We start from the raw sequence: 26,035 nt of genomic DNA, 5'->3' as shown, positions 1-26,035 counted from the left end.
ACCAGCAGGTGGCAGTAAAACGGGTTAATTAATGTAGGGCTTCAGTGTATATATTTTTTAATAACTAGACTATTTATTCGCCAAATGTACATATGTTTTCTTTGTACGTGCAAATGGAATGTAATTTTGATGTGAAAACTGAAAACAGACTCGGAGAAGAGAAGAACCCGGATGAACCAGAACCACAAACTGTCTTTCCTCTTTTCTCAATAGACGATCTTTGATGATCCGGAAATACAGCCGTGGTTGTGTTTTCATTATTGTGAAGCGATGAAGATTCCGTTCATACATAATCGAGCTAAAATTGGATTTACAACCTTGTTTTTCTAGTTTCTAGTTCTAGCTTTTGCAGTTACGTCGTCATGAATTAGTTACCGTCGTAAGACTCCGTGGGAACTGCAGCTTTGACCAGAGCATTGCATTACTATTAACATTAGCTTGTTGCTAGCTTCAGTACGTAGCACGGTAACAGTATTTATATTCACATTATTGTAGTGTAATTAAGCCATTTAGGGTACCATATTACCACATTGTTTGATATCTACTAAAGGGGCGTCCATAAGGACCGCAAAATATAAGTGGAGGACCAGTTTAGTTTAAATTTAGCTTTGTTGTAGATTTAGCAGCACACCAAATGCAGTTTAGCAAATGTTATGTGGTACTGGTATATTACATATTACACATATAATAATAATAGTGATAATAATAATACATATTTGTACAATGTTTTTGATGGTACTTGTTGTTCTCTTTTGATGTATTATTAATAACAATTTATTATTATCACTACGTTAACATATTTATATATTTAAGTCTAGTCTAGTGCAACAACAGTAAGTGTTATTACACAAGTGTAATCTAAAAAATAAGACATTTGGACCACGGGCCATAGTTTATTTGCAGTTATAGTCACTGTTTTAGCCACACATAAACAGGAGAAGTAGTCTGGGTTTATAACTATTACTCTTCAGTGTTATTCATATTTATTAATCTAATACTAGTTCATTTAAATGTGTTTCAGGCCAGCAAACGGCACAATGGATGTGAGCATTGCCGTTTCCCTGATTCGGGGGCAGATGGGTGCTGTGGTGGAGCGAGCGGTCAATGGAGCGGTGGAGATGGTCCTGGCTGAGATGCTCAGAGTTGTTGGGGTGAAATTTGAGGAGCTGAAATCCCAAGTGGCGCTGATGAAGAGAGACATGGAAACTCTGCAGCAGGAAAAGATCCACAATGAAAAAGAGAATGACAACATGAGAGCCAAGCTGCGCTACACTGAACTCAAGTTGAAGTATTATCGACAGGGCGTAGAGGAGGAGTTGCAGCAGCATGTTTCTGCTGCCGCGCTCTCGCACATCTATACACCCACAGGACAGGTCACGGGACAGGTGCCGGCACAGAGACCGGCCGCAGGGTTTTCACAGTCAAACACAGCGCCTTCTTGCTCCGGGCAGACCAGGACCAGAACCACAAGTTCATCTCCTCAGACCAGCGGGCGACACTGTGGGAGAGTGCGCCGACAGTCAGAGGTGTGCGAGGAAAGCTCAAATGCACCAGAGATGATGCCGGCCCTAATGAGCACATCTACTGAGTCTCTGGACAACAACGCAGGTATGTCAACATGCAAAGATTCGAGAAACCTCTTTGAGATTGAATTGTCAACACGCACAAGACAACCAGATCCTTATAAGATTATTATACCTTAGTCTGGTTGTTCATGCTAGAATAACATCAGAATAGGTTTATTGTTACGGTGTTGAGCACTATTTATAAACTGGGAATATCGCAGCAAGTAGAGCTGCTACAATTAATAATGGTATCCGTAATTTGATAATTAAATAGTTTTATGGACTATACGCACCCTAAAGCACACAAATATAAATATAAATCACTTCCACTAGGAACAATCTCTATCCCCGCTATCTTTTGTTTCAGCAGCTTTGAATCAAGACTCCCCTGTAAATAATTCAGAAGAACAGAAGCTTGAATGGACCATCACTCAGCAGCCAAACACTGAAGGGGGGGCCATACCAGGTTTCCAGACCCTCTCTTTTGAGTCAGAGCTGCAGTCAACCACAGGCTCCAGCACCTCTGATGTATCAGCACATGCAGATAGCTCCACACTGCCCTGCTCCCCTCCACAGGTAATGTTAACTAAAATAAACAGTTTGCTCAACTGTGCAATGTTTGTTTTGGTATGTATCATAGAGTCTATCTGTAGCCCAGCACCAAAGAACATCTCAAAATACAGTGTTAGTGTCATAGGAACCATCTCGGACTCCGAGGACCTTAGGGACTGACCTCCTACTGGTGCCCAGAGTCTAAATTAGACTGGCCTCCTGCTGGTGTTTCAGTTTTATGCAGCTAGAATAGTCTGCTTGAAGACGTGAGACTGGCCAATACTCTGACAATGTAATAATCAGGGTTAAAAACAGGTCTGTTTAGCTGTGCATGTGACTGAAGGGATTTTATCTGGATTGTTCTCTTTTAAAATTAATTTGAAAGCACTTATTGTTGTTCTGTTGCAGGTTAAGCAGGAGCCACAACAGGATGATGAGGTGATCTATATTAAAGAGGAACTCGATCAGGAACAAGATGGGACGGCCATGTTTGATTGCCAGGTGCTTCCAGATCGTGCACCAGAGTCAAAGGTAAGATCACAAATGGGAAATCACATCAGGGCCAGTTTAGTTTTTAACTGTCAAATAATTCACTTTAATCAGATTTTTTTTTTATTAAATTGATTCTTCTATCTAAATATTTAAGTGTTTGTTGCTCACTTTTTGATAATCAAGACATTATTATATCTATTAGGTTTCAAGAAATGGGTTGGATTGGTCAGGACCACAGACAAGTGGGATAAATGCAGCAGGCAGTTCATCTGGATCAACTATCTGTGAGTATGCCTTTTCATTTAGCTCACGTATTGTAAAACTCTGATCAAGCCACCGCAATCCCAAGGCTGGCCACATACACAAAGGCAGCCTGTTAAAGAAAAAAAGCCTGACGGGTTGTGACCCACCCATTTGAAGACGTGTGTTTAAGTAATACAAAATGCTAATCGATTGACCTTATCTTTCAGCTTTAATGTCTCAAATAGCCGCGTCTATGCCATCCTCGGTGTCAGCCTCTTCATTCAACATCTTTGCCCAGTATCCCTGGTCTAGAAGAGCGCTGGGTTTTCCTGAGGAATACAAAAGACACAGAAAGGAGCAGCAAAGGCGCAGTTGGATGAAATGCAGAGAGATGGAGAAGACGCTTCCTCAACCTCAATTGTCAGAAATAGTAAGAAAACACCAAACCAAAAGCCATTCAGTGTTATAGAGAAGATTTACAACAGCAGGTTGTAGCTGTTACGCACATTTGCTTTGCAGTTGCGGGAGCGTCGTGAAAAGACCAGACTAAGGGTTGCCAAATGGAGAGCTAAGAAGAAACTCCAAGAAGCGAAGGTCAGGTCCAAACTGATTTTCCTTTGAATGTGTAGAAAAAGAAATGTGCACAGGCAAAAAATAGGTGATTTATAGGGCTGTAGGTAATTTAAGACAAGCCCTACGCATCAATAATCTACTAAAAGAAGTAGAGGTTAGGCACGATCAAAAGGCCAAAAGTGATTAGGATCTCACACAAAACTGCTGCAGAGAAGAATTAACTATTTCTATTTTTTATCCATGACACATTAAGAAAATAAATCTCTGTCTAGAAGATTGTAGTCAAAAGCGACACGATTTGGGAAAAAAGCTAAAGTTTCTGATTTTCCTGATAATAATAGTTTTAATAATAGGATTTTGTTAAAAGTTTTTTCAAACACAAATTGACAAAAACACTGAAATAGGCCTTTGCACTGACAAACTACTGAAAGAATCATGTATTTCAGAGCCTGTTCTGTAAACTATAGTCAGCAGTTTTTGTGCAGAATTAGAATGTTTTGTTGTTTGTGGAGGAAATTAAAATTGCGATTACGATTTGATTGCGATTAATCTTCCAGCCCTCTTTCAACCTTTATTTAGTAGTTTTAATACACTTAAAAACACTCATTGTACAATAGACAAAGGTTTTACAAGTCAACTACTATAATAATCGTTAGCTGCAGCCCTGGTCTTAATTACAGTTTGCTGTTGGATTCTGTTCCGATGCTTAGCACAGTCTAATTGTTATTTAATCCTCCGCAGTGTCAGTGTCAGACATGTAAGCGACACTGCCTGTAACATGCGTGGAGCAGATTTCATGGTTAATACATCACTTAATTGCACAGTATCCGCTACATTGTTAAGTTCTCAATTATTCACAAAGCCACAGACCTCACCAGCTCCTCACTCGTTTGAAATCACCAGGTACAACTTAGACACGGCATCAATTATGTAGCGGGAAGTGTTTTTCAGTAACCCAAGGAACGTGTTTTACCCGTTTGCAGGCTCTGAGTGGCGCTGCAGGTGCATCTCAGGCGGCGTTAGCTGGAGGAAACCAAAACCAGCTTCAAGGAGCCTGTGGTAAGACGACCTGTTTTTCCCCCCAAATGAAGAAGACGGTCCATGTTTGTCATTTACATGTGGTCAGAACTGTAGTCTTCGAAGTGTTCAAGATCAGCTAAAGCACCAGAAATAAAAACACATCCTTTTAATGTCAGTTGTTAAGTCCTTTTATACCTTCTAAGTTCTCATATTTTTTTACTTTGGTCGTAGGCTCGGTGTCTGGTTTGCAGGAGAACGGAGCGGTTCATCTCCAGAACTACTACTGCAGTGACTCCCCTCCAGGACCCTCGCTTCCCTTCTTGACCTCCTCGTACGCCTCCGTGTTCCTCAAAGGTCCCGAGGGTGGTCCCGGGGGAAACGCACACGCAGCTCAGCAGACTGTTACGTCGTCATCCTCCTCGTTTCCCCAGATCCACTTCACACAGCAGAACACTCCTCTCGATGATCCGGAAATTATAGAGTAAGAACGGCTTTCACTTCAGTAAACAAACAAGTGTTAGCCAAACATCGTCTTTTATTGTTGGTCGTCGTCTGTATAAAACATGAACATCAAACGATAACCATCATGAAATTAAAGTGCAGATTAAATGTACAATCCACAAGAAGAGCACAAACTTGCTTTTGTTTTTATAATTCAAAACATTGAAATGGTTAAAACAAATGCTCACATGAACGTGCATGCTGAACACAAATATTCACAAAATAAAAGCACTGTTTGACAAGTATTGCTCTTGGTTGATTCATCATTTCATTACTTTGTGTGTTACATTTTTACTTCACATGTGAAACACGATCATGAGGAGTCACTATCCATTATACTTTTATATTTAGTTATTACAGTCGCATGTATTCTTCGGACAACATTACATTTGTAGACTGATGTTTTCGTACACATTTTCCTAATACTGTGTCCAGAGGAAAGCTTTGAATTGCATTTAAAAATAAATAAAATATCTACTGTACACCAGATGTGTATGAACAAACATGAGAGAATCACATCTCTGGAGTTCTGTTTTTTACACAAAACGTCTAGTTTACAAGAAAGCATCAGTGCATTATCCTCCCATTACTATCTTATGAGAAATGGCTGCTGGCAGTGTGTAGAACAAAAGTGCCAGGAACAGTGCTGTGATCAGGATCAACAGTCCTATGATGATGTACTTCTTGTAACGGTTCCACACCAGGTAGAAGAAGCTCTTGAATGGATTGACAAACCATGAGAAAGATGTATTTGGACGACTGCAGAAAACAACTCAACTTAGTATTCAAATAATTGCAAACAGATCCCAATAAACAACTTGAAAATATTACTTCTACTGAGAGAAACAAACTGTAAAATGTGAAAATTGCCCTGAGAAACATGGCTAAGGAGTAGTGTTCTCACTTTGGTTTGGGCAGGGGTTCGGGTTCCTTGCGAGCTTTACCGGCTGGGTTCTTTTCTGCCTCTTCTTCCGACATAAGATGAAATTCAGCCTCCACTTTCCCCTTTTGAAATCAGAGAGTATTGGTCAGGTATGAATTGGGTAATGGTGCCTATTCAACCACATTTAAAATGCACAGACATTTGTTGAGACACTGTTCTCCTAAACATCAGACCTGGTTTTCATCATGTTGAGCTTAGTCAGTGATATTGACCAAAATGAATATTTCAATATTTATTATCATGTCTGTAAAATGAATGAAAAAATTGCAGTAATATCACCATATGACTATTTGAAAGATTACAACAAAAAGCTTTACATTTATATTTTTAAGGAGCTTTTTATTTTATTTCTTTAGCATTTTTACTCCAGACTATATACACTTGCCTGCCTTGAATTGAGCTACAAAAGGAGGTTGAGGGAGGTTTGGTCTGGATGATACAGTTCCAGAGGTGTTCACCCGCCTTATCCCAAAGACTTCTATGGTCATGCCTGATTAGCGCACGTATATGACAGAAATGTTCTTACTGTCAGTTCTCCAAACTTGGTGAAGGGCCACCATCCTCTGGCTCTCTTCTGCTGAAAGATGGAAATATTCTCCACCGCAGCTGTCAACATGTCGCCTTTGCAGTTCTTGGCCGACTTTGCTCCTCGAGGAAAGCGGTGAAGGTCCAGCTCAACTGTCCCTGGATGAGCGGAAACACAGTATTAAAATAAATAGAAAGACTAAGGCAAACAATCATACTGTAGATCCTGACTCACCGATAAAGTCATCTGATGAAAGTGTGTCAAAATCCCAGACTTGAAGAGCCAGAATGGCGGGAAACTTCTTTTCTGCTTTATCCAAAGAAAAAATGTGCTCTTTTTGCTGCATGACCATCATCTGATTGAACAAAATATTGAAGTAAGTACAGTATAATTCTATATCTTTGTATTTTTATGTTTTTTTTCCAGTACCTTCTCAGCAGGGAGATAGTTAAAAGGAAAAACAAAGCGCCAGTTGAAATTCCCTTCTCCGGTGAGCGAGTTGTAGTGGACGTCTGTCTCTTGTCGGTCGTGCTCTAAACCTTTCAACCAGCTAAAAAAAAAAATTGAGTTAGCAAAAAATAAGTACAGGTCAAGTTTCAATTATGTTTGTAAGGTTCATGTAATGCAAATGTTGAATCTATCTGATACAATGATATATTCACCCTTTCACGTAGATGTCACTGGAGCTTTGACCAGTGATTATGTTGGTATCCTCCAGAACGACATCTTCAGTGTTCCAGACGATAATCCTCAGCTCATACCTGCTCAGTCGAAATATGTTTTACCAAAATGTTACTCAAGTATTTCATAAAGTTTTCATGAAGAGAAATCCCTCACGGTTTAGGTTTTCGGGGACTGATGTCAACAGAAGGTCCAGGCGGGGGCATGTCCGATGGAAATATGTCCACCCACATCCTCAGCTGGCCCTAAACGTATCATACATAAATCATGCGTTTTCTTCAAAAATAACAGGCTCATACATAAATAATGTGTTTCTGTCAAGTTTAATCCATCTGTGGTATGCAGAATTCAACATTTATCCCAAGAGTTATGCTTGATTTTATCGCTGAAGTTTACTGTACACATTTGAATATTTTTAATGTATGAATAATACTCGTACCTGGTCCATGCTGGGCCGGCCTTTGTGGTACAGCGTTCTGGATTCAATGTGTTCGGGAACCAACCCATAACCCATAATGTCAGACCACTGGTGAAGGACTTTGAGGGACAGATCCTCGTAGCACTCCTTTGGATTATCTGTGCAATCAGAACAATACACTCTTTACTCACGTTCTATGTTAGTCAAATAAATGAATGTAATGTTTATGTACCGTCATGCATGAAAACTGTGGGCCCAGTAAATACTTTGTCTCCAACTGTGATGCGTCCTGGCTCAAACATTGGTCCATGTAAGCTATTTTCTCTGCACAGCTTCGACAGGATCTCTGAGGGTTTGAGACAGTCTCTCCAGGCATTGTATCCTTCTCTGTTGAATAATGGGAAGAAAAAAAAATCAAATCAATCAGATTTACTAAAATACCGTATTTTCCGGAGTATAAGTCGCACCAGAAAAAAAATGCATAATATAGAAGAAAAACATATATAAATTGCACTGGAATATGAAATGCCGTTGAAAGTGTGAAAATAACACATAATATCACATATAAGTCGCTCCGGAGTATAAGTATAAGTATATAAGTATAAATATAAGTATAAGTCGCACCCCGGCCAAAACTATGAAAAAAGGTGTGACTTTTAGTCCGGAAAATACGGTACGTTTACTAAAAAATGCAGACATTATACAGTATTTATAATGTAGTTTTTTATTCCAGTCAATATGTGATCATCAGTAGTTTGACACTACTGATGAGGTGTTGTTGCAATAGTAATCCTGCTTTGAGAAAACATTTAGCTTTGAAGTTCATCAAAAGTAAAGCTGCTAATAAAATCGGGTCCCAAAATAGAATAATAAATGGACAGAGAATGGCATGGTGAAGTGAACGTACTCGCTGTACTCTGTGGGCAGTCCGCAGGTGGCCCGGTGTCGGCTGTAAAACCTGTTCTCCAGATCAATGAATGTTTCTCCCATCAGGTCGTCTCCACCCACCAGGTCAAAGTCATAGATCAGCACCGACAGCAGCGACTCCTGGGGGAACTTGGCCTGGATCTCAAACGACCTGGACAAAAAAACACAAACATCTTTAAAGATTGAGTCATTTTAACAGTCAATGGTCCAAATCATTTCACAGTACCTTCCAAAAATAGGGTTGAGTTGTTTGGGGATGTAGTTATCTCTGTCTTTGATTTCATTTTTGCCGAGGCGAAGAACGATGTACGGGTCTGCCCCACCGTCCGGGTCAGCAGGGAGCAGATTGGTGGCCTAAGCCGAGTACAAAGAAGTCATTACAGGCAAACTTAAGACAATGCTTTTTACTCCAAGTGCAGAAAGGTAATATGGACTACAGTGTTTCTATTATGGCTTAAGTGGAGATTAGAAAGAGCATTTGCCGCTGAACAAGAAGATTATAGATTTATTTTGTTTTCCTTTGTAGTAAACCGCGTTTCAAGTGTCACTGTGTAATATTGAGGAGAATCTTAGCTATATAATACCTCTAAATAAATACATTATTTTGGGTAAATTAAATCAACTTTTTGATAGCATTAATTCAACACATAAATATTCTGCTCATAAATATTATATACTGTTTTTGTTCTGAAGCGGAATAGTATTTTGCCACTAGATGTTGCACTAAGCCACAAGCCTGTAGATCCAGGTCATGTAGTTGTAGTCATCTGGACTCTGTCACGTTTCGACTCTCATCCAAGAGTCATTCTCATTCTGCGATTCAAGACCAGGAACTCAAATATTTATCCTATCCAGGTCATGTGGTATCCAGCGGCCAATAGAATCATTTTGCTCTGAACCAGGACGTTTTCGCTCCAGAGAGTAGGCGTGTCCTCCATGGCCCTGGGCTCCTGACTGCAATCAGTTCTGCTGAGTGTGCAGCCCCTCCCTCACCTGTGCCTGCTCTCAAGCACCTGCCCCTCCCTCACCTGTGCCTGCTCTCACGCACCTGCCCCTCCCTCACCTGTGCCTGCTCTCACGCACCTGCCCCTCCCTCACCTGTGCCTGCTCTCAAGCACCTGCCCCTCCCTCACCTGTGCCTGCTCTCACGCACCTGCCCCTCCCTCACCTGTGCCTGCTCTCACGCACCTGCCCCTCCCTCACCTGTGCCTGCTCTCACGCACCTGCCCCTCCCTCACCTGTGCCTGCTCTCACGCACCTGCCCCTCCCTCACCTGTGCCTGCTCTCATGCACCTGCCCCTCCCTCACCTGTGCCTGCTCTCACGCACGTGCCCCTCCCTCACCTGCTCTCATGCACCTGCCCCTCCCTCACCTGTGCCTGCTCTCACGCACCTGCCCCTCCCTCACCTGCTCTCACGCACCTGCCCCTCCCTCACCTGTGCCTGCTCTCACGCACCTGCCCCTCCCTCACCTGCTCTCACGCACCTGCCCCTCCCTCACCTGTGCCTGCTCTCACGCCTGTGCCTGCTCTCACGCACCTGCCCCTCCCTCACCTGTGCCTGCTCTCACGCCTGTGCCTGCTCTCACGCACCTGCCCCTCCCTCACCTGTGCCTGCTCTCAAGCACCTGCCCCTCCCTCACCCGTGCCTGCTCTCACGCACCTGCCCCTCCCTCACCCGTGTCTGCTCTCACGCACCTGCCCCTCCCTCACCTGTGCCTGCTCTCACGCACCTGCCCCTCCCTCACCTGTGCCTGCTCTCACGCACCTGCCCCTCCCTCACCTGTGCCAGGCAAATCAGGCTCTTACTGTGTATAGGAAAAAAGAGCAATGGCCCCTGATGCTGTTGTAGAGAAAGTGCACAAAAAATATGCTATCTGGTATTCAAAAGTGGATTTGTTATTGTTTTGATCTATTTTTACCCAGTGCACCTTTTTAATGAGATAATGATGTTATGGTTGTAATTATTCATCATTGTGCTTATTGCTGATATTCTGCTTTCAATTTGTAAAGTAATAGCAGACTCACAGAAACAATATAGACCCGAATAAGGACTTTGACTGAATTGTTTTGAGGGATTCCCCGATTGACTCTGAAACTATCATCCTGGAAGTCCTCATCCTCTCCATCAGGCACTTTGTACAGGCAAAAACGGCCCTGTGAACAAGATCAAATATCAGTTTCACAAGAATACTGGGCAACCAATAATTATTGTATTGTGAAAAAGTCTAAACTTGCCTTAAATTTGCCAACAAATCTTTCTTCCCCATCCTCTGTGTTAGCTTTCCCCCTGTACAGCTCAAATGTTTCCACCCAGTCATTAAAATTGCTGTACTCTGCCTCCAGCTCCTTGGTGTAAATCTGTAGAGATGTTTTTGATACATTTTAAAATAGTTAGTGTATAGTGTGTATTATTTATAATTTTTTTTTAATTACCTTAAGAGAAGCAATCTTGTTGGCATCTGGGGATGGAACCACAATCTCTTTGCCTTTACTTTTCTTTTTGTCTCCATCAAAATAGCCAACTGAAAACATAAAGAACTATTAGGAACACAGGGGGGCGTGGGGAACATTAAGATGGTAAACTACCCAAAACATGCAAGTCCACTAAGGCAATGGGCACCCAGGATGCTAAAATGTAAAGTTAGAATACCCAGTTGAACCCCACCACTATGTCCTTACCAAGTGAGCCTATTCCTTCACTGAGCAACGTCTGGTAGGTGGAAGCTGCAATGAACAATAGCGTGTGTTGACGTGTCAGGACCAAAAACGGGGAATGCTCTTAAAAATATACTGTATGCATTGTATTATTTACATATCTTGGTAACAATGAAGTGTTTTATTGAGGATTTGTGTTGTGACTGTTAATTATTCCATTGAGTGTTAATGGCATGTCTTATGAGTTCAAGAAACTGAAAAAGAACCATATTTATATGACAAAAAAGGAAACCATTTCCAAAGGAAACCTGTATTTAGATTATAATGTATTTTTAAAGGGTCAATGTAAAATATAAATAATCATGTGACCAATCGACTAAAGTCGATTGGTCATTAGGGACAGTATAAATGACAGAAACTTACTTTTGGCAAATAAGGGGGTAAGAGTGGTACCATCCATCTGTTTAGCCTGTAAAACCGTTTGGTGAAGTCACTTTTAAAGTACATATAAAGCTAACAGTCGTGTTGGCCTACCAGTTTGTCAACAGAGGCGTAGTATTTGGACCACCAGTCAATGACACTCTCTGCTGATTCATCAGCGATCGTCCTTCTCCTTTGCCGAGTGGAACGAACACTTTTTCTTGCTTTAGGATCCTTAGAAATAATATTATTTTTAACCTTAAGATTTGTCTCATAGAAACTACTGATATGACTATTACTGGAAATAGGACTCACCTTTTCCTTAGGATCAGCAGGTTTAGATGAAGGGTCAACTGGTGCATGTTCGTCTTCTATTGATATTTCAAATTGGGGACTTGGGGTTTCAACATCAAGAATTTCCACTATCTTTTTCCTTTGATCTAAAATAAATAAATGAACAATATTTAAAACATGTACCGGTAAATGTCATTATATAAAACAAAGCTCTCACCTTTAGCAGCTAGTACCGTGGCTGATGTTGAAGCTTTTGAACTTGGGGGGGATTTGGGTGCAGTCGGCGCTGGTGGTGGCACATATGTATACGCTTTTAAGTTGCTAACAATGTGATTTCCAACCAATGTGCTTCGACCAAACGCCCGCCAGTCCACAACAGTGATGGTCAAATTTGGATGGATGCGTTCGTTCTCTGGTAACTCCTACAATTGAAATAATTAACAACTTATTATGAATTATGAAATGTTGTTCATACCAGTTCAATGACGTCGAGCAGTGTTGGAAAATTGGGGTTGGACTTGTATTTTGGAATGACAGAAGATCGCAGAGTTTTCCCAGCACACTCGATAAAGACCTGAGGAAACAAAAAGAAAGTTTTACTTACATTATTTAGTGATACAGTACAATATTAAAATACAGTTTGTTTACCTGGGGTCGGTCCACTGACAGCAGCTGAACCTTTTTCAACTCTCTTAGGCCCCAAAACAAAACCTGGTGAAACACATTTTTAGAAAAAGTAAGTGATTGATTTACTAGAAAAAGGAAGTTGCAAGTATCTGAGCATCATGTGAAGTGAGGAGTTCGAGGTAAAATCTGCTTTAGTAGCTATAAAACATATCCAAGAGTTTGGTTTGTGGTTTGATTGAAACCACATCCAAAAGTAATATTGACAATTGTTTGATTAACTTTCATGAACGATGGCATCACACCAAAACGACACAAGTCAAACAGAAACCTCAAGCCTGTAAGTGCTGAGAACCGGTCGGATAATCTGAGGAACCGCAAGGAACCCTCCTTCAGTTTCTTCTAATCGAGGAAGGTTCCAACCTCCAACCTCTGGGATCTGCAGACATTGTTGTAACTGTTACTTTTATTCACGCTGCAACATATAGTCTGTATGAATGAATCTTACCTCTATAAGTTCAAAAGCAGCAAGCACATCTCCACCGTCCAGGTTACCACAGTGCAGTGGGAAATACTCCAGGGCTGTAGGTGTGTAATCGACAGAAGCCAGTTGGACAGTTGGGACAACCACTGTAGAGCCTAAGTATTCAGCTTTACCCTAAATCAGATGATAATATATCACAATTTAAATTACATTCACCATTCTATTAACTAACATTTATAGAGGCAATGATTGTATTCCATGAACAAGTTTGTCATTACTGTTCACACTATTGCAAAAAAAACGATTGTAGTCCATAATTCTTCACACATAACCCAAATCAAATCAGTATATTAAGAAACGTAATGACTTGCTGCTGCCCTACAGTGTAAATATTGACTGTGGTGAGTAAAACCGCACCAGCGCGTCATCGTCGTACACCTCAATGACAATACGCGGTGGCTCCGTCTGGATGTAGAGCTGGTCTCCTCCCAGCATGATCCGGCTCATTTGTAAACACTGCTCCCATGAAGGACTCAGAGTTTGCTGGATTATCTGCAACAAAAACAGACAATATAAACGTAATGAGAAATGTTCCCACCGACTTTACCTCTGGAGAGACAGGTGAGGCTTACGTTTGTGTTCTGGCTGTGTGAGATGAAGGTGACACGGGCAAAAGGGTCGGATAAACCAGTGGTGTCTGCAGCAATCAAACCTCTGGCCTGGTACATGTGGCATCTGAGCTGGAACCGATGCTGCTCTAAAGGCACACGACAACAGTTATGGGTTTTTACCGCGGCCATTTTATATTTTGTTGATTTCTCCCTTCTTCAACTAGTACACTTAGTATGATGTAGAAAGTACAAGGTCTGTTTACAAGGGTTACTACATACATGGCTAGAATAAATGTATTAGAAAAGAACATCAGTCCCTCCATGACTGATCTCTTGACTAGAAGATCCCACACGTTAACAATACACGCTACATGAAACACTGTAGATGCCTGTGGTAAGTCCACTACACCTGTGACGTCCAGATGCATAGGTGGGGTGTTTGGGTTCAAAGGGCCCGCTGCAGTGAAACCTGTGGGCAGGTTGTCTAGCATACCCCAGGCGTCAGAGAAGACTCCAAACCAAAGATAAACATCTATCTTAGCCACGACAGACAAGCTTAGGTTTCTCTTTGATGGGGTCTACAGTGATAAAAGCAACACATAACAATGTTCAAAGCCATTGGACAACAGTGAGAACATTATGTTGAATATGTTCAAACTCAAACTTACCTTCAGGAACACTGTCTGTATTTTGCCACAGTTGATGCCACAGGTTTCTGGAGAGCTGGAGTACAGTATGTCTCTGGCTTTCACACGCGCATACGCAATGCGTTTATTGTTGCTCATTAACCAGATTAACAGATCTGGGATTGTGTGCTGAGGCTGCAGAATGCAAAAGTATGACCATGTTTCAAACATATTTGTTTTCCTAATTATATTAGAAGATGAAATATAGTCTGTACCTCCTCTACAAGGAATTGCAGTTTTTGTGTTAGTTTTCTGGCCTCCCTTAGCACATCTTTGATTGCATCAGTTTTTCTCAACCTCAAGGAGAGAGACATTGCTTCTTCAACCATACTTTGCTGCAAATGAGCACATACAGCGTTAGACATTTCTTTTGGATCGATCAGGAATAATATTTGACACACAACTGTGATGTGTGTGCAAATGCATTTAATTCAGATCCAAAAATACATTTCAGTTTGAATGATTACTGAGCTTTGGAGATCCAGTCATCCCAAATGGTCAAACTGTTCAATTCTTTTATATCACATTGGGTTTGAGGACAAATTGGCTTCTGCTGCATCTCATGTCAAATGTAATCTCATCAATACACTGTATACCATACAAACAGCATTTGAATACAAATCTATATGAATTTTCTGATTTGATGTGATTTTTGAAAGCACCTCACCATCTCTTGTTTGCACATTGTGAGGCGCTTCTTGTCCAGTTGTGTCAGATAATCTGACTTCACCTCAGCTTTAGCCATGGCATCGGCTGTAGTTATAAAATCCCTACAAATATAAAGTGTCATTACAAAAAGTCTATTTTGCGCACATTTCATATCCTTATTAAGGCATTAAATATCAAGGAAACAACAACAAATAATAATAATAAATACCTGGCATCTGAACAAAACTCTATAAGAACAACTCTGAGTTGAGGAATAGTTCCAGGGTCAGACTTCCGGTGGCTCTCACTAACATTGTCTAAGCTCTCCCCCTAAAGACAAAGGATAATCTTTCAAATGTTCACTAATTTAATAAACAATGTCAGACAGACAATAGTCTTCACTCACAAACTGGTTGGCTATATTCTCCAGCATGTTGGAGATGTAAAGTCGGTAGGTCCTCCCCTCCCAATGACTGATCAGATTGATGCATGGCTTTTTTTTCTCCATAGGCAGATACATATAGTATCTGAGAAATATACAAATGCTATTAGACAATAGTCTACAAAATACACTATACTCACTTTATTTGTGAAATATGTCTGAAACCTGTTGCCTTCAACTAAGAGTGGTTTTTCTGGAGTCGTGGAAGACTTGGATGACCTTGAAAGGTCAGGGGGCTCTTTCGAAAGGAGAGAAGTCTGCGAGCTGCTGGGAGTACTTAAAAGGTTTGTTCCTTCTGGGACATCCAGAGCTTTTCTCCTGTGAGTCAGAACAGAACTGGGAGCAGCAGTAGCTGAAGGTGTCACTGGTTGAAATACATCGCCGTAATTGCCTGATGAGGAGAGCCAATACAAAAAGTAATAAACCCTGTGCATGAGAAATAAAAGCAAAGTAAAGTAATGTTCTTACCCAGAGAGAACTCAAAGCTGATTGGTTTGTCTCCAATTTTCCTGTCAATCAAAGAGGCCTCAAACAGGGATCCAAAAAGAAAAAAGTTCTCATTTTCTTCATCCTAAAGACACAAAGTTATGAGTCCTGATGTTGCTTCAGGAATGACCACGTCTGCTCCACAATGATTTGAAAATGTTGAAATAAATACATTCATGTTGCACCTTAGAAAGAGGTTCAATGGGCTGAACCTCTGCCCTGCCCTCCTCAGTGCTGCCCCCAGTGGATGCTGCAGGTGGTGCATCTTTTCCTGCTGTCTTTCCAATTTTGACTTTGCTTGCCTTTGCCTCTAAACCCCCAGATAGGATTTCCACGACCAGCTCAATGTAGATACGTCCTCTAAGACAAATATTTGTACAATTATCCAATGGTATAATCCAAGGGTTATTAATTTACATTATTCACCTAAAAGAAACTCCTTCTCCAATGCCTTCATTGAGTTCCACCGTATCATCTCCCAGTGTTTGGTTCCTAGCAGAGCCATACACGTTGACCCAGGCAGGACCAAATGTTGGTAAAAAGCCTTAGGAACAAACAGTATTTCATCTTTTTGGGATTAAATCAAAAGCTTACCACTTGTCTTTACAAAATAGAATCATTACATAAGCAGAATAATTACAATAGTGTAATAATAAATAGTCTCTGCTCTTACCTCGGTCTCCGTCCTGCTCATTGGAGATTTGCCGGAGATCAAAGTAATGAGTTCCTATAGATACATTACTCACACTTCCTTCATCCCAAATCTAAAAAAAACATGTACAGAAATAAATGAATTTAAGGACAAGTGATTGATCTTTAGAAACGACACTCTGACCTGAATCTTCATTCTCTGACACAAAGGTGGAAACATCTCTGTGAAGACGATCTGTTCGTTCCAAACAGGAGCCGCTGTGGACCGTTGAGTAGATGTACGACCCTGAATTCACACAAAATAAGAAAATGAAGGCTTCTTTAGACAAGACTTTCTACAGGGTAAAATGGGGCGAGAGTGAGAGAGGGTAGAGACAGATAATTGAACCCAACAGCCACGATGCTTTAAACCACAGCACCACCAGCAAACATGGACATAATGTATGTATCTATATCTGCATATAAATATACACGATGAAAGGATGATTAGGCTAAATAAAACAGCACAGACCACTTGCTGACTGACCACTTGTTTGAAGAAGCGAACCTCCACATAAGGGTCTATGAGTGTTGTGCCGTCTCCAATTAAGGCTTTAGTGACATTGGCCATGATGCTGGAGCTGTTTCGAGGCAGACCTTCAGCTTTATAAATTTTCACAAAGAATTGGGCCCAAGGACGTTCAGAGGGATATCCTTCAGGCAAGAGCAGGTTTCTATGGATAAAAACACACTAAAACAAATCAAGATAATTGACAACTTCCTACAAGCTAGTCAAGGAGCATGTATTATACTTGTCTATCTGTTCCTCTAAGTCGCTGGTTTTGAGGACTGGTTCCATGGAATCTCCTTTTTCTGAAACCCTGATGTCACATTTGACAAATCCTTTCACTCCAGTGTTTGTGTCTTTAGGATCGGCCAGTTGTGCCCATTTGTTGATAAATTTATGACCTGAAAGAAAGAAGGAAAAGTAGGAAACTTGCACTCACACTTGTGACTCCAGGATCACACATTTACCTGGCTGTTTGTAGACAGTCCAGACATCCAGTTTAAACGAGCCAATGAAGGAACTACGCAGCATCTTAGAATGAATCACCTAAAAACATAAAATAAGACTATAACAACATGTAGTTACTTGGTCCAACTTTTCACTTACCGAGAGCTTGATGACTTTGTCGAGGAAGACTTGTTTGTGGGCAAAGATCTCAAAGACAAAATACTAACGGGTGAGAAAACACGGTTAGCCATCAAAGATGCAAAAGATGACAGCATATAAAGAGGTAATGCTTCATCACACCTCATTGTAAAAAGGAGCGTTGGTGCTTTCTTTCACTGATGTCTGCTTCTTCTCGTCTCCCAATTCAATCACAACACAGGGGTCAATGTTTTCCCCGACCAGCTGGCGGGCTTCTGTGATGTTAATGGAAAGCTGTGGGGAAATTACAGTCAGTTTTCGGTTCAATGAGCACTTCAAAAGCAAGACAGACTCACCCGGAAGCATTGTGGTTTCCCTTCACTCTCCTGAATATGGGTTATTAGTTTGGATCTGTACGAGCACATGCGGACATCGTTCAGCAAATGCATCAACGTCAAATACCAGAATGCCACACCAATATACTATAATATAGACTAAATATACTATTAACGAGGAAGAAATTCAACATTTTTAACTGATTGAATTGTTTGCTGTCAATTAAAATGTGCTTGCTTATTTGAAACCTTTTAGAATGTGGTTTGTCTCTTCTGCTGGCAAAAATCAGATCCTCATCGTCCTCCTGATAGTCGTCTGTGCCACTCGTCTCTGGTTCACCCTCTGGAAACAACAATTCATCCGGATTCATTTCTATTACGAGGCCAATATTGTGCACATGTAACATTAGCATTGTCATATTATTTCATATGTTGGGATTGAGTCAGTGGCTTATGGGTCTGAGACAGTATAATTCAGTGAGGGCAGCACAGTTTTTAATGAGCTTCAAAGTAGTGTTGAAGTTACATGCTCCCTCTGAAATATCTATGATAAAATCCATAATAAGACATTCTCTTATCATAGTCTCATCATCAATCATATCTGTCAGACGAGACACCTGTAACTCACGTGACATTCTAATTGTAATCATAATAATAAAGTTCACTTAACATGGGCATGTGACAAGTGTTTGACAAAGGTTAGTCTAAACCGCATCATTAATAATCTCTATGTTGTAAAGTTCAGTGGAACCAGTGAAAGTATTCTTTACATATCTTACCCAGAGCTCCTTTGTTTGACAGGACCAAGTCCTGCTTCTTTTTCTTTTTCTTCTTCTTCATTTTGAGACCAAAGAGGTTCTTGGCTATTCTGTTCATTCAAAAACACAAGGTTACTGAAGAGTTACAATGTCCTATACCATCTAGATGAAGATTATGTGGGAGATCACTGCCTCCTGGCTCTATAACAATTTCCACACATTTAAGATCAATATACCATTCAAATTGAGAATTATTATGTAATAAGTTTGATTATTATGATTTTGAAAATGAGAGGAAAAACAATATGAATTTAATTCTCACTCTTGTATTCATAGAATCCTCTTAACAACACTACATTTCCATCATGTTCTGTTGGAAGCAATGTTAAATGAGTACATACATACAAATATTTTATAAATGCATTGTCCACTCAAAATATAAAATACAATATGTGCTTGAATAGTATAGTATAGAACTATAACAAAATACAAGTGAATGAAACAATATATGATAAATACATTTAAAGAAAGGCAATTGCTTACTTGAAAGTTGGCTCCATTGCAGTTGACAGGAGTCAGAATCAAAACCATCCAAATTAGAAACAGTTCCACATCATTCACGTCCAACGACTTGTTCTTCAAAACCAAACTGAAACGATCAGCGCTTCTTCTGCTTGCTCAGACATGTTTGGGCTGGAGGAGGAGGAGGAGGAAGAGGAGGAGGAGGAGGAGGAGGAGGAGGAAGAGGAGGAAGAGGAGGAGGAGGAGGAGGAGGAGGAAGAGGAGGAGGAGGAGGAGGAGGAGGAGGAGGAGGAAGGCCCTAGGAATTTCTGTGCATCAAGTTTCTGTACATTTGAGAGCAAAAAACAATTACGTGGACGTGTTTATTATTTAATCTAATAGTTTAGTAAGATGTGGTAAACTTGGAGGTTTATTGATTAAAAAATAGCACATAAAATGACACAATTGCTAGTGTGAATATAGTTCATTAGTTCATATAGTTATATTAGCAGTGTAACGGTGTGTGTACAGTAACTATTATAGGACGTCTCAAGCCTTTGTGTGTCGACATCACTGTGATGACATGAGCAGGATGTGAGAGAGGCAGAGTTAACAAACCGCCTCTGGTAAACAGTGGGGACAGGAGCCTGTTACAGAAGATCATTCACGCCGTGTTTGTTGTAGTTATTGCACTTTTACAGGAAAGGATGACTATCTGCTGCAAATCAAATACGGTAAGATACACAATTAGAGCCAAAACAAGGTCTGCGGAATTTTATAGGGAAAATAGTTACCCTTTTGTATCAGCTTTATGAACTTGAACACGGATACAATTATCGCAATACAAAATAAATACATTTTCTGTAACTGTAATTTTATTTTCAAGTCGTGTTTATATATTAATACAAAACATTATTTGCATAAACAAACTGAGTTCAACAACACATTTTTAATATATTTACAAATCAAAACAAATCTGGTTCCCTCCATAATGCTAGTACAGTACTAATGTATATTTTCCATGTACAGCAGAATCGTAAACTACAGTCAATGTGTGCCAAAAAGTTAGAAAATGTACAAAAAAGTGAATTCAAAAGTCATTACACAGTGATTATTACCGGTACCAACGTTCTCACCGTACACATTTGTAGATACAGTAGGTTTTTTAAAAAAAAAATATGGTAAAAGTCTCTTTTAGAGTCCATTCATCTTTGTTTTATGTAATTGTGTCATTTCTGTGTTTGTATCAGACAACAATTCTCAACATCTCCAATTTAAATTGAATGTAATACTTAAAGGTGCTTGTCATCTTCAAAGTAGACAGGGCGATCTCACAGCAATGTCTACAACACAGAGAGGACAAATGCTATTAAGATGTCAAAAATGTATTTATAACTTCTAAATCTAGCATCTTCACTGAACAAGCTCCATTTACGTCACACCAGTAAATGGAAATGCCATACAAATGTATTGATATAAAAATGCAAATTACATTTATAGAAGAAAACGACGTAAACAGTCACATGCAGATATGAACGCATCCTGCAAACTACATTTCTTGTAAAACATATTTATACAGACAAGTTGTGTGAAGTCAGTGGTTAAATGTGTTTCCAAGATGCTGCTTATCAAGATTCTACTCTTCTTGAGGTAATATTATAAGATTACTGACATGGTGAAGATATTGTAAGACTGTATATGAATATGAAAGGAGTCGATGAGCCTTTAAGATCAATCATTTATATACAGTCTCTGGTATGGTCCTATCACATATATAAAAAACAAATCAATATTCAAGAATAAACTAAAATACTAAGTTCTTATCTCCTTTATCCAACAAGGAATGCACAATAACAATACTGGCCAAAGCAGGCAGCACTAGGGCAGAATGTGCAAACCGCTTCTCCTACCTGAGTTTGTGGGACATGAGGAGCAGAAGTATAAAACATTGGTTGAGCTGGAGAAGTTTAAAAGATTGTGTTGGACTTTAAAAACACAGGGCATGTCAAATGATGCTTCTGTAAACTTACTTCGGCAGATATGAAATGGCAAACTGATTTAAGGCTTGAGAAGAAGTTAGTTGAAAAATGATTAAGGGGTTAAAGGTGCACTATGTAACTACCGGTATGTGTCGCCCTCTTGCTTTTCTCCACGGTGATGCTGAGAGATGTTCCCGAGTAGGGCATTAAACCTGACTAGCAACACGGAGACGAGCAGGTCACACCACCAGTTCAAGTTGCAGGTCAAATCCCCAGTTTTTTTTTGTTTTTTTTTAGCAATATGAAAACTTCCAGGACTATAAATGACACCTCACCAGAAATGCTATAGTGCACCTTTAAACAATGTAGACAAAACAAGGACAAAAAATGTGAAGGGCAATCTTCACAGTCCAAAGAAGAGTCAAAAGCAGCAGGGTGAAACCAGGTAAGTAAAAAAGGTTAAAAAAAGACAAAAAAAAGACAGAAAGAAGGCACCACTAGCCTGTAAGTGCATTAATACCTGCAGGAGACAGTATGAGGGCTTGTAGGATGTCAGACAAAGACACTATCCCCCTAACCATCTCATCACAGTCCACCAACACCAAACGATGCACCTGAAATGACAGTGTAATAACATCAATCCATCATCTACAGCTGCATTTCACATTTCAATTCATAAACAATTCCCTTTAAATTCACAAAACAATGAGACTACCTCAGCCTTAGCGATGCGATCCATGACGCTCTCTAGCGTTTCGTACGGGTAACATTTAAGTACACCCTCTACGTAGCAGGTCCTGGAGGAAACGGCCTCTCGCATTGTCATGTTTAAGTTATTGTAGTTCTTCTGAGCAGCAAGGTTCTATAAGAAAAACACAAAAATAGTCATGTATAATTTACACTCCCTGTACATACATATAGAAGTTTATAATGAATTATGAATAACTTACAATGACATCAAACCTAGAATACAGGGCCACCACTTTGCCTGGACAATCACAAAGGAGAGTACAAGAAAATCAGACTTTCAAAGCATGTACTGTATTTTCCGGACTGTAAGTTGCAACTTTTTCCATAGTTTTGGCCGGGGTGCGACTTATACTTATCTTTATACTTATATACTTATACTCCAGAGCGACACATATGTTTTTTCCTTCTCTATTATGCATTTTTTGGCTGGTGGGACTTATACTCCGGTGCGACTTATACTCCGGAAAATATGTAAAATGCTCTGACAGAAGACTCAAACCTTGCTCATTCACCACTGGTAAAGCCGACACTCTCCTTTCCACAAAAATGGTCAGCGCTTCATAGACTGAGGCTGATTCCTGAACAGTAGCAATTTCCCTAAAAGTACCAATCCCCACTTCACCGATGCTCCTTTGCAAAACTCTGGGTTTAGGAATCAAGTCTGCCTGATGACGAGGAAAGAGAGAAACAGATGCATAGATTTAGTATAGTCAACAGTTTTGCAAGACATTATGCTCTTAATCAACTTACAAAAATGTAGAGAAATTTGAGAACTCGCTTGTGAGTGAGGATGTGAAGGACATTTCCTGACGCAGGATCAATGATGGGCAACCGGTGGATCTTATTTTTCAAGAGTGAATAAACGGCTTCAAACAGACTACAGAGGACAAAATCAAACCCAACCGTAAAACACTGGGGTATTTGTATTGTAAAAAGAAAAAAAAGTATTGCTGATATTTGTATTGAATCTATTCTTTACCTGCGATCAGGGGTGATGCTGATCAACTTATTAGAGGAGTATTCAAGGTAGATTTCTGACAAAAAACAATATACTGGTAAATAAAACAGCTAATAGTGGTTTACAATAATGTACTACTATTACCAGTGTCAAATCATTTTAATTTCTATTTTAGCACTAACCTCTCCAGGTCTCTATTTTGTGCTCTTCCAGCTCATAAATCTGAACCTGCACAAAAGGACACAAACGACATCATACAACAGTCCACAATTTCCTTATGAGAAATATGCTCCAATGCAAAAAGCAAAGTTTGTTTCAACTCTTGTAAAGGTTGTTGTTAGGTACAGTATTGACCATATGTAATCTTTATGAAGCTCACCAGAGGAGACTTGTAGTAACGATGGAGAATGTTGATGAAGTCTGTGATTGTCAACATGCCTAGATAAGATCAGATAAGAAAGACAACACCTTGGTAAAAGATGAGATTTAGCAAGTATTTAATGAAGGCCTTGTTTTCACATGACAGATATGGGTTAATGTAGTATTAGTATTTAGTGTTACGATTATTGTGAGAAAAAAACAATCACGATTTTAAGATTATACACGATTATTGTGACAAAACAACAGAGGAATCTTACATTTTCTTTCATTCAAATTGTCTAACGTGTTTCTATTCCTCAAGTTTGTGACCGGCTTTACGAAATGTAACTTTCTGAATGACAAAATAAAGTAAAATTTGGCAAAAACAGCCAGATAAAAAGGTTATTTTACTTCTAAAATTGTCACGATTATTATTATTTGCTTCTTACGCTTATAACTTGAACAATTATTGATAAAGCTAATAATCGTGGCCTCCCTGTGTAGAACATCACATCATTTGCTCCGACTACAAGTTGTAAATGATTCTGAACACAGCTGAGGTTGTAATGGCCTTGGAGCAAAGCTTAACGTCGAACCTGCTAAATGCCGAGCGACACACAGCCGCTCACACTTGAACCTCTGATCTACAGCTGAGAAACCTAAACCAGGACGTGCCTTAAACCACGGAGAGCACATCAATGTAGGTCAGATGCCCCACAAACTCACTAATGTCACTGTAAAATGAAACAAATCCTTCCTGAAACTGCAACAACAACTCAACATCGTCACTTACGTTTTGCAAAGTTATGTAGAATAAAATGTTTTCGAGACAGACAAGAAAAGAATGTTTTAGAATATGTGATACAGTTAGTGCCAGTATATTATCAAATGTATGTTTTTTGCAGAGAATAGAGGAGCTTACCAACAAAACACTGAAGCTTGTTGTCCCAAAGTGGTGCTGCTCGAACACCATTTGCCACTAAGGCAAAGAAGGCCTTTTTTACCTGACAATAACACAAAAAACTTCACTGACATTGCATCTACCAGAACGATTAAATGTACACTACCATTGCCTGAAGATAAAGTAATGACTCTTACTTGCAGGGTTGTGTCAAAAATGACCAATTTAGAACTGGTTGGGATGGCGTCGTAGCAACAGTGGCTTTTCATGAAGTCCATATAGATAAAGGTGTCCGGGGCTGAGGCGTCGGATGATGAAAGTGCATATGTAGCACATGGCCATTTACCTAAACACAAACACTTTAAGATTGTGTTACATCTCAGGGGCACGTTTTCAAGACACTGGTGCTAAAGTTACAGCTACACCAGTTCTGGCAGTTGTTAAACATCTCACACACGCGTTACTTGTTCATACCCATGGTCTCTGCAGAAAGACTGGCCTCCTCTAGGTCTTCATCATCATCAAACTCAAATAATGGAATCTAAAAGAGGAATCTCTTCTTTAGTTACAGTGGTTTAAGTCAAAACTCAGGACACGACTCAATCAAATGAACACTTGTTACTATAATGTTGAGTAGGTAAACTATATTGCTTTATTTCTGCAGATCTGTGTGCTTGGAGAGAGATCCTTGGAACGAGCTGTAGGAAATGGCACCTTCTCTGGTATGGCATTGCAGTATAACGTAAAATACTGTTACTGTAAGTCTAAATGCAGTCATAAGAATGATCAAATACCAGAATGGAGGTGGCTGGAGGCAAAATAAAGACAATCCTAACACATTTTCAATGATTAACAGACTATTTGAGCTTCACAATAAGTATAATTTGTGTTGTAGATAAATTGTGTGTTAATACAAAATCTAAAAATGTCTGTCTACATGCAGAGCGTACTCTGGACAGTGTTACCTCTGCGAGAGGCTCCATGGCCAGGAGAGCAGTCTTTGTGGAGGCAGAGCAGCTAAAGACGCTCCAGGCAGAGACGCTTCAGGACAACCTGCTAACAGCCGTCAAACCAAACCATCTGAAGAGCAGTCCGGACGAGACAGACCAGAGCCAGGCACATGATAAGAAGTTCACCAAAAAATAATGTAGAGCATGAGAAATTCAGAGACAAAAGATCTGTGTGAGGATCTGTGTCGGACTGGCCTGAGTGAGCTGGCAGTGAGAGTGTGGAAGAGCTGAGCCGTCTAAATCTGGACTGAGGGGCGAGAGACCCGAGCTATTCAAGCACACACACAGACATACACACACACACACACACAGACATACACACACACACACACACACACACACACAGACATACACACACACAGACATACACACACACAGACATACACACACACACACACACAGACATACACACACACAGACATACACACACACACACACACACACAGACATACACACACACACACACACACACACAGACATACACACACACACAGACATACACACACACACACACACAGACATACACACACACACACACAGACATACACACACACACACACACACACAGACATACACACACACAGACATACACACACACACACACAGACATACACACACACAGACATACACACACACACACACACACACAGACATACACACACACACACACACACACACACAGACATACACACACACAGACATACACACACACACACACACAGACATACACACACACAGACATACACACACACAGACATACACACACACAGACACACACACAGACATACACACACACACACACACACACAGACATACACACACACACACACACACACAGACATACACACACACAGACATACACACACACAGACATACATACACACACACACACACACACACACACAGAC

General features: G+C 40.2%; 3 protein-coding genes across 7 annotated transcripts; 1 reads left to right on the top strand and 2 right to left on the bottom strand.

Annotated features, from left to right (window-relative positions):
• The first annotated feature begins 236 nt into the window (after positions 1-236).
• On the top strand, positions 237-5,191 carry LOC140359827 (uncharacterized). Of its 4 annotated transcripts, none has more exons than XM_072445025.1 (9): positions 237-453; positions 1,022-1,608; positions 1,933-2,141; positions 2,526-2,648; positions 2,812-2,893; positions 3,080-3,282; positions 3,372-3,446; positions 4,409-4,484; positions 4,677-5,191. In XM_072445025.1, the coding sequence occupies exons 2-9, from the start codon at positions 1,038-1,040 to the stop codon at positions 4,928-4,930; spliced, it is 1,593 nt and encodes a 530-aa protein (XP_072301126.1). In that variant the 5' UTR covers positions 237-453; positions 1,022-1,037; the 3' UTR covers positions 4,931-5,191. The 4 variants fall into 4 exon arrangements, with proteins under 4 accessions (XP_072301126.1, XP_072301125.1, XP_072301127.1 ...); XM_072445024.1 differs by having other exon boundaries at positions 237-465; XM_072445026.1 differs by having other exon boundaries at positions 238-465; positions 1,936-2,141.
• A 231-nt stretch (positions 5,192-5,422) lies between these two features.
• fer1l6 (fer-1 like family member 6) lies at positions 5,423-19,311 on the bottom strand. The gene is made up of 46 exons (XM_072443947.1): positions 19,212-19,311; positions 18,690-18,778; positions 18,160-18,253; positions 17,932-17,986; positions 17,738-17,869; positions 17,597-17,659; positions 17,458-17,536; positions 17,235-17,391; positions 16,970-17,156; positions 16,628-16,729; positions 16,466-16,556; positions 16,219-16,336; positions 15,978-16,152; positions 15,775-15,877; positions 15,472-15,697; positions 15,271-15,391; positions 15,094-15,194; positions 14,884-14,986; positions 14,432-14,551; positions 14,199-14,351; positions 13,940-14,108; positions 13,552-13,676; positions 13,337-13,471; positions 12,944-13,093; positions 12,767-12,874; positions 12,460-12,522; positions 12,287-12,385; positions 12,029-12,233; positions 11,833-11,957; positions 11,632-11,751; positions 11,521-11,566; positions 11,122-11,166; positions 10,876-10,964; positions 10,678-10,800; positions 10,468-10,596; positions 8,668-8,795; positions 8,422-8,592; positions 7,747-7,901; positions 7,536-7,672; positions 7,253-7,341; positions 7,078-7,176; positions 6,845-6,965; positions 6,650-6,770; positions 6,416-6,573; positions 5,851-5,951; positions 5,423-5,705 (listed from the first exon to the last, which is right to left on the bottom strand). The coding sequence occupies exons 1-46, from the start codon at positions 19,226-19,228 to the stop codon at positions 5,522-5,524; spliced, it is 5,481 nt and encodes a 1,826-aa protein (XP_072300048.1). The 5' UTR covers positions 19,229-19,311; the 3' UTR covers positions 5,423-5,521.
• A 784-nt stretch (positions 19,312-20,095) lies between these two features.
• Positions 20,096-25,333, bottom strand: prkag3b (protein kinase, AMP-activated, gamma 3b non-catalytic subunit). 2 transcript variants are annotated; one of them, XM_072445020.1, is made up of 13 exons: positions 25,083-25,332; positions 24,592-24,658; positions 24,315-24,463; positions 24,139-24,220; positions 23,236-23,294; positions 23,039-23,084; positions 22,878-22,932; positions 22,649-22,775; positions 22,398-22,563; positions 22,099-22,136; positions 21,864-22,010; positions 21,669-21,762; positions 20,096-20,512 (listed from the first exon to the last, which is right to left on the bottom strand). In XM_072445020.1, exons 1-13 carry the CDS (start codon positions 25,098-25,100, stop codon positions 20,481-20,483), a joined length of 1,080 nt encoding a protein of 359 aa, XP_072301121.1. In that variant the 5' UTR covers positions 25,101-25,332; the 3' UTR covers positions 20,096-20,480. The 2 variants fall into 2 exon arrangements, with proteins under 2 accessions (XP_072301121.1, XP_072301122.1); XM_072445021.1 differs by lacking the exon at positions 20,096-20,512 and having other exon boundaries at positions 21,526-21,762; positions 25,083-25,333.
• Between the last annotated feature and the right edge of the window lie 702 nt (positions 25,334-26,035).

The sequence above is a fragment of the Eucyclogobius newberryi genome, unplaced genomic scaffold, assembly GCF_026437365.1.
Source record: "Eucyclogobius newberryi isolate DKJ021-1_F unplaced genomic scaffold, fEucNew1.0.hap1 SCAF_14, whole genome shotgun sequence".
Classification (NCBI taxonomy): domain Eukaryota; kingdom Metazoa; phylum Chordata; class Actinopteri; order Gobiiformes; family Gobiidae; genus Eucyclogobius; species Eucyclogobius newberryi.
This window is presented reverse-complemented; position numbering and strand designations above follow the sequence as displayed.

Coding starts and splice junctions, on each gene's coding strand:
- LOC140359827 (XM_072445025.1), top strand. CDS start 1,038: ATGGATGTGAGCATTGCCGTTTCCCTGATTCGGGGGCAGATGGGTGCT. Junction 2,649..2,811: donor ATCGTGCACCAGAGTCAAAG/GTAAGATCACAA, acceptor TATATCTATTAG/GTTTCAAGAAATGGGTTGGA. Junction 4,485..4,676: donor CCAGCTTCAAGGAGCCTGTG/GTAAGACGACCT, acceptor CTTTGGTCGTAG/GCTCGGTGTCTGGTTTGCAG.
- prkag3b (XM_072445020.1), bottom strand. Junction 22,137..22,397: donor ACCAGTGGTGAATGAGCAAG/GTTTGAGTCTTC, acceptor GTGATTGTCCAG/GCAAAGTGGTGGCCCTGTAT. Junction 22,011..22,098: donor ATTCTAGGTTTGATGTCATT/GTAAGTTATTCA, acceptor TTTTTCTTATAG/AACCTTGCTGCTCAGAAGAA.
- fer1l6 (XM_072443947.1), bottom strand. Junction 10,801..10,875: donor ACAAGATTGCTTCTCTTAAG/GTAATTAAAAAA, acceptor ACATCTCTACAG/ATTTACACCAAGGAGCTGGA. Junction 7,902..8,421: donor CTGCCCACAGAGTACAGCGA/GTACGTTCACTT, acceptor ATTATTCAACAG/AGAAGGATACAATGCCTGGA.